This window comes from Anser brachyrhynchus, assembly GCF_964034855.1.
Source record: "Anser brachyrhynchus genome assembly, chromosome: 7".
Lineage (NCBI taxonomy): Eukaryota > Metazoa > Chordata > Aves > Anseriformes > Anatidae > Anser > Anser brachyrhynchus.
Window position 1 is genome coordinate 19692205 of NC_137701.1, and position 12316 is coordinate 19704520.

At 48.2% G+C, this 12316-nt stretch overlaps 1 protein-coding gene and 1 long non-coding RNA gene across 5 annotated transcripts in view; one reads left to right on the top strand and one right to left on the bottom strand.

The window, feature by feature from the left end:
- Positions 1 to 1960, bottom strand: part of LOC308198461 — a 37275-nt gene extending 35315 nt beyond the window's left edge. For both annotated transcript variants that reach the window (XR_013953929.1, XR_013953930.1), the window contains exon 1: positions 1621 to 1960. This is a non-coding gene — a long non-coding RNA (uncharacterized lncRNA). The remainder of the gene's footprint in view (positions 1 to 1620) is intronic.
- Positions 1119 to 12316, top strand: part of SP3 (Sp3 transcription factor) — a 36540-nt gene continuing 25342 nt past the window's right edge. Inside the window, exons 1-3 of one of the 3 annotated variants that reach the window (XM_080600826.1) lie at positions 1119 to 1608; positions 1968 to 2092; positions 2284 to 2394. In XM_080600826.1, coding sequence (XP_080456952.1) covers positions 1602 to 1608; positions 1968 to 2092; positions 2284 to 2394 — 243 coding nt within the window. In that variant the 5' untranslated portion in view covers positions 1119 to 1601. The remainder of the gene's footprint in view (positions 1609 to 1967; positions 2093 to 2283; positions 2395 to 12316) is intronic. The other 2 variants (XM_080600827.1, XM_080600825.1) reach the window with 2 other exon arrangements.

Below are 12316 nucleotides of genomic sequence, written 5' to 3' on the forward strand. Positions count from 1 at the left end.
AATATTAAATTCACATTTTTCACAGTGCATTTTTCATGTTCTCTGACAGTTTCTGGGCTAAGTAAGGCTGGGCGGTTACTGCAAGGTCGTAGGGATGGACTGATTAAGAAGAAATGTTTATTCTCTGTTCAGAGAATATGCTGAAAATCCTGACCACGTTCCTGGGTTTCGTAGTTAATGTCAGCAGGCCTTTCTGGGTAGCCTGCAGGTTCAGCTATAAAGCACAAATGTGGACAGATGAGAATATGCTCACTGGATCTTCTAAGTGATTCTCAGTGATAATCACTTTTTTTTTAAGGAAGGTATGCTTGAGTTCTTCAGTCTGATGCTTTTCAACCTCGTTCATGGACTCCCTGGAACTCTATATGAAAGGCAGAGCTCATTTATTGAAGGTGTCTAAAAGCTTGGGGTCACGCTCGCTACACAGGCCAGGCGGTGCTGTATCATGCTGCACCTGCACCTGGGAGCGAAGAAAGGCCACGCTGAAGCTGTCCAGCTTCACAGGAAGCCTTCGCGAGCTGTGGTGTAACAAACAGGCCCCACTAATCATCAGTCCTGCATCATCGTACACTTTGAGCTTATTTCCTGTCATAGCTTGGCAACCCGAGTTACTAGTTTCCTTTCTGTTGTGTAACACGAGCGACCAACTGCTGCTGCTGAGGGGAATCTCATCAGTTCCCCCTAATATGACTAAAAAAGGCCTGTCTGCCTAAAAAAGGCCCGTTTGCCTGAGCGCTCGGTGCCGAGGCGCAGCGCCGTGCTCCTGCCAGCAGGCCGTGACTGGCGGCCTGATCCCGGCCGGGGCCGGCCCGGCCCAAGCAGCTTTGGGGATTTGGCCCGCCGCGGCCAGCGCCTTACGCAACGGCGGCGGCTCGGCCACGGCCCCGGGCTGCCGCTGCCCCGCCGGCCCGGCCCCGGGGCCCCCCGCCAGGCTCCCCGGGGACGCGGCGCCGACATCTTAGGGCCGGGCCGGGCCGGGCCGAGCGGCCCCGAGGGGCCCCCCGCCGGGGCCGCCTCGGGGCAGCCAGGGGGCGGCCGCGGCCCCGCGGTACCCCCCTCGGCGCGGGCCGGGGCCGGTGCCGAGCCCCCCGCGGGGCCGGGGGCAGCGCGGCGGCGGGCGGCCGGAGCCCGGCGGCGGCCTCGGGCGCCGCTCATTGTTCCTCGGCCGAGCCCCGGCAAACAGGAAGCCGCCTCGGCGCGAGGCGCCCCCCCCCGCCCCCGGCGGGTGAGTGGCAGGCCGGGCGGCCGGTGCGAGCGGCGGCGGCGGCGGGGCGCAGCCAATGAGCGCGCGCGGCCGGGCGTAGGCGGGAGTTCCGGGCTGGCAGGCGGGCGGGCGGGCGGCGGTGTCGGCCGGGCCCCCTCTCCCGCTGCAAGCCCCACCTTTCGGCTTTCCCGCACCGTCAATCAAAATAGGAAAAAAAACCCCGGAGTAAGGCTCGGGCCGCCGCCGCCGCTTCAGCCCGTGAGCACAATAAGCATGTCCCCGGCGGCGGCCGCCTAGCCCCAGCCGGCGGGGCCTGCGTGCGAGCCAGCCAGCCCGCCTGCCTCCCTCCCGCGCAGCCCGCCCGCCAGCCAGCCAGCCGGCCGCTCGCACCCGCACCATGACCGGTACGTACGCACCGCCCGAGCCGCCCCGCGGGGCTCCCCGCTCCTGCTCCGGCCCTGCGCGTCCCCCGCTCCGGCCCCGGAGCCGTCCGTGCGGTAGCGAGGCGAGAGCGGCACTGAGAGCGGCAGCAGGAGGAGCAGGGGGAGGAGGGAGAAGAGGGGCAGGGGCAGCAGCACGGGGAGGGGGAGGAGGAGGAGGAGGAGGAGGAGGGCTCCGTGCGGGAGGGCGGGGGGAGCGCTGGGGTTAGGGGGGGGAGAGGAGGGAGGGAGGGAGGGAAGGAGAGGGAGGGAGGAGGGAGGGAGGGAGGGGGTGATCGCTCCCGTCAGTGACTCTCCCCTCCCCCTCCCCGCTGCGCCCGCAGCTCCCGAGAAGCCCGTGAAACAAGAGGAAATGGCTGCCTTGGACGTGGACAGCAGCAGCCACGGCGAGTATCTCCAGCACGGCAACGGCGCCGCCTCGGCCTCCGCCGGCGCGGCCGCCCCCCAGGTAAGCGCAGGCCCGGCCGGGCCGCCCCCCCCCCCCCGGCCCCCCCCCCTCCCCGGTGACACGTCGGGAGCGGGTGCGGGAGCCGGTGCCGCCGCCGCCGCTTCCTGTGTGCGCGCCTGCGAGGAGCCCGGCCGCCGTCCCGCACTAACCGCCACCCACTTTCTCTCCCTGAACCCGCCCCTTGTGGGTAGGACGCTCAGCCGTCACCGCTCGCTCTGCTGGCGGCCACCTGCAGCAAGATCGGCCCGCCGTCGCCGGAGGAGGATGAGGCCGCCGCCGCCGCCTCTCACTCTGCCGGAGCGGTGAGTGCCCGCCCCGCCGCTCTCGCACGGCCTGCCGGGGGGAGAGACAGCACAGCCAGCCAGCCCGCCCGCCCGGGGGGAGGGACGGGACACACGGCACTGCCCGCCCGGGGGGAGGGACGATAGCAGGGCCGACCTGCCAGGAGAGGGGTCCCCGGGCTCCCCTGCCTCTCCAGGAGGAGCCGGGCTCCCGGGAGGAGGCGGGAGCCTGGCTCCCCCCTCCCCCGCCGCCGGCAGCGGCGCCTCCGTTTACTTTCAAAACCGGGGGCAGGCGGGAAATTCGCCCTCCGCCGGCCCTGGCACCGCAGCGGCTCGCCCGGCGGGGCCGGAGGCGCCTCACCTCCACCTGGGCGCACCCCCGGCGGCCGGCGGCCCGGGACGGCGCGGCCGGGCGGGAGCACAAAATGAAGGCTGCCTCGCCGGGAAGGATGTAGTGCGAAGTAAAATGGCTGTTAGAAACCGAGCGCGGCGGCGGAAAGCTGCTTCCTGTGTCGACGCTGTGTTTTCCAGACGCAGTCGCCACGCGGTCTCTCCTACCGCGGGCTGAATTTCTGTCCTTATCTCCCGGGTGCCGTCTGCTCCGAAAGGAGCCCTGATGACCTTGGGACCTTGCGTGATGAGATGGATCTTGCACGCTAGAAATTTATTCCTGTGGAGGCTAGTTTAACCATCTCTATAACAAAAGCCTCCTATCTTCCTCGATCAGTTGACCTAATCTCTTCTTTTGGCTTATGCTCATAAAGCGAGCAGAGATGGGGCGTTTAAAAATAAATGGTATCTAAAAATACGGGTATATAAAAAGGGCGGATCCAGAATGCCTTTAAAAATGACGTGACGAGGTCTTTTTGGCCTTACTACTTGGGAAATCATGTATACTACCTCTTTTTTAACAAACAGGGTTTTAAAAGAAGAAACAAAGCTCTTTTTTCCTGTTTTCTTTTTTTCTTTTAAAGCAAGTCTGCTGTTTTTAAAAAATTGCTGTACAAAAGCCTTCTATGTTTCCAGGGTTCTGGAAATTGGAGAAAAAAATCTGCATAGCAGATTGGCACTGCCAGACCTTTTTTTTTTTTTTTTTTTTACAAACGTCAGAATGTTAATGGTAACGTTAAGCTTACTAAACGCTCAAGTGCTGAACTTTAACATACTGTATGTTCATCTGTATATTTCAGCTTCCTTTTCCCTTCAGGTAAAGGAAGAATGTAAAAATAGTTGTCTGAGGTCATGCGGCATATTGCAGCCTAAGAACAACTTGAAAATATATTAAAATTCTTCCCCCTTTCAGCTGCGCTTTCTGCTGAGCATGTTTATGTTCTTAAGCTCTAGTCTTTTAAAAGTCTTTGTAGATATTGTTAAGTGTCTACTGCCTCTAAAACTTGTTTCATAATACCAGATGCATATGGTGCTGAAAAGTGGGATGTCGGATCTGTCTCTTGCATAAACACACACATCAAAAAATGAATGATGCTTAAATGATGGTTTGCTTTCCTATATCCATCTCAAGGTGGTTCTCATTATAAAGCTAAAAATGTGCATCTTGAGAATCGGTTGACTGTTCAGTATGAGCAGTGGTCTGAATGGGTGCTAGAGTGCTAGTACAGGACAAGACAAATAGTTCCTAATAGTTCAAAATGGGCAAACAGGTTTTGAAAAGTCACATTTTTACTTGTCTTAGGCTGACGTGTGAGGGGCTCTTCAGGGCAAGGCAGAAACAATTTATGAGAGGTTAAAACAAAATACTAATAGAGGTTTACTCACTATTCTGCATACATGCAGATAGGCCTCTCCAACATATCTGCCATGAGTTAGGTTATACAATTCTGGTAATTTTTTTCTGCTGCAACATTGCTCTTGAATGATTCAGAATGTTTTGGATGGAATCTAAATATAAATCGGAGGAGATGTCTATGGTAGCTGAACTAGACACTGGAGTTAATTAAGATGACCTTGATTAAGGGAGGGGAGGGAGGGAGGGAAGTCCCTGAAACGTGTTCCTTGTGAAAAAGAATGACAAAAGAGTTTTGATGAAATACAGATTTTTCTGATCCCTGGAATGCATCTTGCTGGGGAGTGGGAGAAGGAGGGAGGAGCTAAAAAGGCTTAAATTGTAGGCGCCTCGTAAGTCATAGGGAAAATGAAGTCTGTATGCGGGGATGCAGGCATATTGTCTTTGTGGGGTTTCTGGTGTTCTTCCCTTTCTCAGGCTTACAGATGAATCAGTTTGATACGTGCGTATGGGTGGTGGTGCCTAGCTTAGCGACTGGGAGGAGATCCTTTCCCGAAGTTTTCCACACCTGGATTGTGGTCCAGACTGCTGAAGGTCTGGTAGGATTCTCAAGCCATGTAAATGGATAGTTGAAGATAAGCGAGTAGGCATTTGCTTTTAGAGGCACTTGAAGAGCTTTTATGTATAAGGATAGCAGTGCTGCGTTTTAGGGTAGTTTTGTTAACGCTTTACTGACATTCGCTTGGTAGGAAATGGCAGGGCTGGAGCCAGTATGCTGGACTAGCCAGTTATTGCACACTGCTTTACTGGCTGAAATGGTATGCTGCAGCTGCTCCCCAAGAGACCAGGAGAATGATTTAAAAGCAACAGCAACAACAAAACTCCCATAGGAATGTGGGGAATATCGTGTGTCTGGGGTTTGGGAAAGAGCCGGAGCAAATGTGGTTGTGTTTGCTGTGATCTAGTTGGCCCTGCCGTGAGCCTGGGGGTTGGACCAGATGACCTTCAGAAGTCCTCTCCAACCGAAATTATTCTATGTTTGCGTCTGAATCCAGGCCTGCTGTTGGAGCAGACACCACTTTTATAGCACTGAATGGATTAGCATGGAAATAAAAAGACTAACGAAAGTGGCAACTGCTTGGTGTGGAAAGCAAGTGAGGAAGATAGTCAACGAAGCTAAGCCCTCTCCTACCTTCCATCCCGCTGGCAGGGAACTAACTGCAAAAGCTGTCTCTAGTTCACAAGGTTTTCAGCTTGGCCTAGGATTCTGATTAGGGCTATATTTGCTTTTGGATGACAAAATATTAGCAAGCATTACTGTTGATCTTGTCATTGTATGTTGATGGAGTCTGCAGTCTTCCAACTTAGGCTTTTCCACTGTGATTTGTCCTGCCTACGACCATCTGACCCCGGTGCTTTGTGTTCTGCCTGCTTGGTTTTCATTAAATGTAGATGGCCTTGAGATTGTGGCCTGCTTACCTGAGAATCTTTTCCTCCATTGCATACTGCTGTATCCATGGTTTGTTCAAACGCTCGCCATGGAAACTTCCCCTTGAATACTGCTGACTACTGGTGCGTACAAAAGTCTTGCTGGGATGGTACGCCCTACTGCCTGACCCAGAGTGACAGCTCATGTATCCTGACCTCTATGGATGCCTCTCTCTCCCTTGGGAATTTGAAGTCTGAGAAGCTTTAATTTGGGTATTGCTTTTTCACTATTTATCATTGACTAATAGTTCTACTTAAACGTTCATATTTAGGATTCTTTTTCGTTTAGTTATAAATAATCTAGTTTCATTCCAGTTCAAACATCTGCAAAGATTTTAGCGTTAGGGGAAAAGGAGAAGCAATGTAGAAGACGGCAGAGCCGTGCATAGAGGAGAAAACGAAAGAGGAAACATTCTAAAATTTCAGTCTAAGTCTTGGTCATCTACAAAGCTGAGATGGTAACCAGGTGTGTGTGTGCTCCAATTTCATTGCGATGCAAAATGAAAGATACTACCAGGCTCCCAGGGGTCATTCTGACGGTTGTGCCAGGCATGGCTGGGATAGGTGAGGACAGAGTGCAAGACTGATGGGAGCGTGGGGTGGGAGGGCTGGAAGGCCCAAGGATTAAGAAAAGTGGCAGGCTGGCTGAGAAAGCTGTTGACTCTGACAGCTGCCAAAAAATGGGAGCTGTCGGAGTTGACTGCCCCAGTTGCGGTAGGTAGTTGCAAACAGTGCATTGCAGGCTGCACTTATTCCTCAGTTTTAAAAAGAAAAAAGGGTGGGGAGTGATTAATATGTACTGTTGCTTACCAGCAAGATGTTAAAAACATTTGTAGAGGTTAATAATTAGCAATGTGGGGAAGATGAGCGTCATTTCTGGGCTGTAGACAAAGCATTTGTTTGCATATTTTACAAATAAAGGTTAGAGTGTTATAAGACTGCTTTGGCGTATCTTCAGCTTTAGAATTGAGTATCAGTGATTCACAGAATTTAATGAAAATGTGTAAGTCCAGTTTATTGATGCCTCGGAACATTACTTTAACCATTTGAGAAGCAACTGGCTTAATCTCATTCTAGATGGAAATAGCGATAGTGCTGGTAGGATAGAGAAACACAAGGGTCTTTCAAATTCTGTATTTTGCAGTAGGCAAAAATACAGATGAGCGCCATGCATCAGTTATCCATACCTCTCAGTTCTCTGGCCTATATCATGTTTTTGAGGAAGCTCCAAGTGATCTCGATGTCCGTTTTCTCCTTTATGGGTGATAATACAGCTTCCTGAAGCTATGTTTCTGGAGGTGAACAGATGCACTGGAATGTGTTTATCCACTATACGAAATCTACCTGGGATTGTCCAGCCTCTGTTTTATGCTTTTGCAAAGTAGAGAAGTTTCAGGTAGAAAGAGTGCCTAACCATTTTGACCCTAACCATTTTTTCCCCTTATTGCTGCCTGGAAGCTCATCCTTTAAAATGTTCTTTAATCTTCCTCTTCCAGTTATATCTTCCTAGTCCTCGGTCAGAGCCAAGCGTAGGAGTTCCTCTTCTAGTGCTTTAAGGATGTTTGTCAAATTTGGTTTTATTCTTCCCTATGGTATTAGAGAAAGTATTTAAAAAAAAAAACAACAAACATTTCCATGTTTAAAAACAAAATGAAACAAAAAGTTCTGACTCTTAGACAAATTCAGGAAGAGCGAGATTTCACATAAACGTTTCATAGAACAGTTGAAGCTAGAAAGGACTTCTGGAGATGGTCTGGTCCACCCCCTTGCTCAAAGTAGGTCAATGGGAGCAGGTTGCTCAGGACTATGTGCAGTAGTTTTTGAGTATCTCCAAGGATGGAGACTTTACAACCTCTCTGGGCAACCTTTGACAGTGTTAAATTACCCTTAATGCTAAAAAAAAAAAAAAAAAAATAAAGAGGAAAAAAGAAGGTATTATCTCTCATATTTACAAAGATTTCCTTGCATTCCAATTTTGCCTGTCACCTCTTGTCCTGCCACTGGGTGTCACTCAGAAGAACATGGCTCTCATCTTTTTTGTAGCCTCCCATCAGATATTTATAAACATTGCTAAGATGTTCTCCCCACCCCCAAAGTGTTCTCTTTGAATCACTAGAGTCTCAGCTCTCTCATCCGGTCTTTGTACATGAGTCTCTTCGTACATCAGATACTCCAGTCTCTAAATCATCCTTGTTGCCCCTTTGCTGGACTTGTACCAGTATGTCCATTCCTTGCTTGCACTGGGGAGTAAAGAACTGGACACAGCACTCCAGATGTGACCTCACCAGCGTTGACAGATTACCTCCCACAACCTGCTGGCCATGCGCTTCCTAATGAAGGTGCTCTTGGCCTTCTTTGCTGCAAAGGTACGTTGCTGCCTCATGATGAATGTGTCCACCAGGATCCCTGTGTCTTTTCCTGCAAAGCTGCTTTTCAGCCATTTGGCCCACAGCCTGTCCTGGTGCGTGTATAAGTTATTCCTCCCCAGGTGCAGGACTGCGCATTTCTGTTTGTTGAACTTCTTTAGGTTCCTGCCAGCCCAATTTTCCATCCTGTTGAGGTCCCACTGAATGGCAGCAGAACCATCACACATATCAGCCACCTTATTGGTTTGCTATTAACTGCCAACTTGCCGAAGGTGCACCCTGTCTGATCACATAGGTAACTGGTGAAAAAGTTCAACAATCTTGGCCCCAGTATTGACCCACTGGGGTACAGTGACTGGCCCCCAGCTGGACTTTGTGCTGCTGCTTGCAACCCTTTGAGCCCAGCAATGCAGCAAGTTTTCAGTGCACCCCACTGTACGGTTATCTAGGCTGTACTTAGTTTGGCTGTGAGGATGTCACGGTGGGCAGGAAGCTGTGTCAATAGCCTACCTACAGTAGCTGTAAAGAATATCCACTCGAAACCTCATCTACCAAGCCAGTCATCTCACCGTAGAAGTCTGTCAGGTTAGTTAATTAAGCATCATTTCCCCTTTGTAAGTCCAGGCTGACTGCTTCTGATCACCTTCTTGTTCTTGATGTGTTTGGAAGCGGTTTTCAATTTGCTCCGTTGCCTTCCCGGAGGTCAAGTTGAGGCTGACTGGCCCCAGGTCTTCTTTCTTAACCATCTTGATGATCTGGTAGAGCTTTCAGCACCTAGGTGAAGGCATGACGAAAATGAGTAGAAGTTTGCATGAAATTGTTCAAAATTCTAGTTTGGCATGCAGTTACAAAGCATCTAATACGTATATAGAGGTTAATAATTAATAAATGAAGTTACATGCAGTCTAGTTAAAAATGCCTACTGCAGCTTTCTAGTTTTTACTAATGTCAGGGACGTTGTATTGTCTTAATATAGACAGGTTCTAGACTGCTGGTGATTAAAAAGAATGTATTAGAGTTCTGGGCCCAATTGTCCATTCTGAGCAAAATGATGTGGACCCTCCTTAAATGAGATGCAATTAATGTTAAATGTGTTTTGCCAGATTGGGATTATTTTTTTAAATAACATTTTAAGCGACCCATGGTAGTGCTTCTTCCCTGAAACCTTCTTTTATTTTCTAAAATTTTGATTTGGAAAAAATGTATTTCTTTGAATTGAGTGCTTCTGAAACATGCATCAGAATTAATTTGCCTTAACAAGCTTTGTGTCATCTGAACCACAGTGACTGGCATTAAGCATGTTTTTAACCTGTGGCAAATACGAGATAGAATGTGTTAGCTCATACCTTAATGAGGGAGTTGAAGCAGGTGCATTTTATCTTATATTTGTAATAACCCAAGAATGCACAGATAGTTTATTGTAGCTTGGTAAACACATGGTATTAAACTCTTGCATTAGTGCCCTAAGTCTTTCATAAAACAACAATTTGGATGAGGCACTGGCCAATCTTGTTCATTAGGTATGTGATTTTTAAGTGTTTAGGAGCTCCTGACTCATCTGTCCACCTCTGCTTGCTTGTTTGCTGATGCTTTTACTCCAGGACTGAAGGGGGAAAAATTGACTTTCTGAGAAGTGCAGCAAAAGGCAAGCCACCAAAGACTGGTACAGGGAAACTTTTGGAGTTCTTTAGGAGCAGAGTACTCATAGTTAATGACTTACGTCCGGCTGATCACGCTTGTCTTGTAGAAATGCAGATGCCTACAACACATAGCAGTTACCACAGGGATGGTTTTACTTTGGTTGAAGGACTTTTTTATTCTAACTCAAGTCCCATCCCTCAACGTGCTTTAGAGCACTTCATAAAGGTATCTGCCTTGTGTGTTTCTTGTCTCCTTCCACATTCAACTTAGTGTTGCTTTGATACTCTCTTAAAAAACAAACAGGGCCGTTACTACGTTTCTGTTTATCATGACCCCTCATTCTTCAGGCATGAGAGTTTTGGCTCTGAGAGATCTCTTTATTTTACCGCCAGGAACTTACACAAGACTTGTTGAACCAACAGACAGGCTGAATTAGCAGTTGTTGCTCCCATTCTTCGGTGGTACTTGACCTGTCTTCAGGTGGACATATCACTTGATTTTAATTCTTCCTGTGCCCTGCTCCAGCTACTCTCTTTGCTCTGTTGCTGTCTCTTTCTCTTGCTTCCTGCTGCTGCTTCCAGCGAGCTCCCTGTTGCTTCCTGTTCCCTCCTCCTTGGCTAAGCGGCGCTGGTGCTGAGCTTTCCTCAGATCTTTGTCCCTTCCTCTTGACACACAGCGTTGGGATTGCAACCGTCCAGCCCGCCCTTAAAGGAGCAGCTTCCACAAAACTGCTGCCTGCGTATCAGTCGATAAGGAGACTGTTGCTTTATCTATACCCTTGAAGTGTTTTTTACGGATGGCCGAGACACAGCAAACAAAGTGTTTTATTTAGGACTGCCCTGTAAAGATGAGTGAGTGAGTGGGCTGTAGATGTTGCTGCTTATGCATCAGTGGTAGAAATTTGAGTTACTACAATAATTCCTAATTGCTTGAGGATGCAGTGGAAGATGACTACTCCTTTTAGCAGGAAAAGGAGTCCAATAAGTGTCCTACTATCTCCAGAGTCTTTGAGAAAGGGTATAGCAGTCGAGCTTGTTATGACAGGATGATGACCAGTTGAGGTTAGAAATCATCCTCAAATACTCTTTACCATCATACAAGTGTTTTTTTTCATGCTTTAATACTAGTAATTTTGGTAGCTGGCAGATAGCTTCTTGAAAACCTCGCCCTCTTTTTGCCCCTCCCTCCTCATGATTCATCTGGTATTCTTTGATACAGCCAGCTGTAAGGGCAACGTGTGAACAACTGGCGTTTCACCTATTATGCGTAGCGATAGCTTTGTATCCATATGCATGACCCTCCTAAACTTTTCTGTGAACTGGCAAGTGCATCTGTTAAGAGTGCCTGTACTGAGCTAAAACCCTAACCGAGCAGGATTTGGGGGAAGATTTCACTGTATCACAAATAGGTGAGGAGAGATATGTGCCCAAGGTGAGAAGACCAAAGGCCATTGAATGGGACGTGGAAATCAACGTACATTTAGGGAGAAGTGGAAGAAGACGGTAGGTCATCTCTGTACCGTGAAGGAGACAGGTTCCCTTTGGACAGTTTCTATAGGGAATGTTCTTACGTACATACCTGCTGTTGCTCATTAAGTCAGTCTAGTTGTAGAACCAAACATCAAATGTTTAGGTTGCATAATCTTAAATCGGCAAGGAGTAGTATCAGACTTGCAGTGCTTTCCATTAATCTTTCTTTCTCTCGTTCTAACAGTCACTATCAGCACGTTGTACTCCACACTTATTTTATAACAGCATGCATTAAACATATAATGATCATATTTTTGCTTTTGGTATTTTCTGAATGCTGTTTACCTATGACTTTTATGGGTCTTTTGATACTTTATAGAACTTCCAGTTAACAAATGTTTCTATACTAGCAGATTGAGTAGTTAGGAACTTTCTTAACAGTATTTCAGCAACCAGTACCTATGTGTAAGTAATATTAAACACAAGATTATAAAGCTAATGTGGTAGTAGAGGAAAATGGATTTTTTTGCCTTTCTCTAGATAGGAAGGTGTGGTTTGGAATATTGACAAACATTTTTGTAATCATGTAAATTACAAGCTTATAAGACTACAGGATTTAAAACTGTTCTTTAAGTGAAAGGCTAATCAGTATAAGGAAAAGAAAATAATAGGATGGATTACCAAGACCCCTTTTTCTCTTTCTGTTCCTGGAAACATTAAGGCCATAAAATTTGTTTTGTTCTGGTGATGCTGTGTCTGTTTACTAACAAACTGCTTGAAGGATTTTGTATCTCTTTCAGGGCAAAAGGAAGGCTTGCATTCTTTTCTTTATTGACAGTTTTTATTTGTACAGCTCTTGAGAGGAATGTAGAATGAAGATGTGGGTTTCCTTATTGGAAAAGAAGCTTACCAAGAGCAGTAAAACTATTATAGAAGAAAAATACTTCTTAAGCTTGAGTATTTTTTTAATATGTAAACGTTTTGGTGTTGCTGCTCAGAATAGGATCAGAAAGTGAAACTAGAGAAGTCCCAGCCTACGTCGTAGACTAAATTCACTCTGATGCATGCCACAGAATTCATTCATGCTGGCTAAATCTCAATGCCATGCTAGAGAAGAATAAGCTGTGCGCTATATTTTGCATATCCAGGTTTTATTCTAAAGGAAGTTGGCATGCAGCATTAGAAGGAAGCTGCGATATGCTCCGGTAACTTGTCCAACAGGAGCGATCATGGGA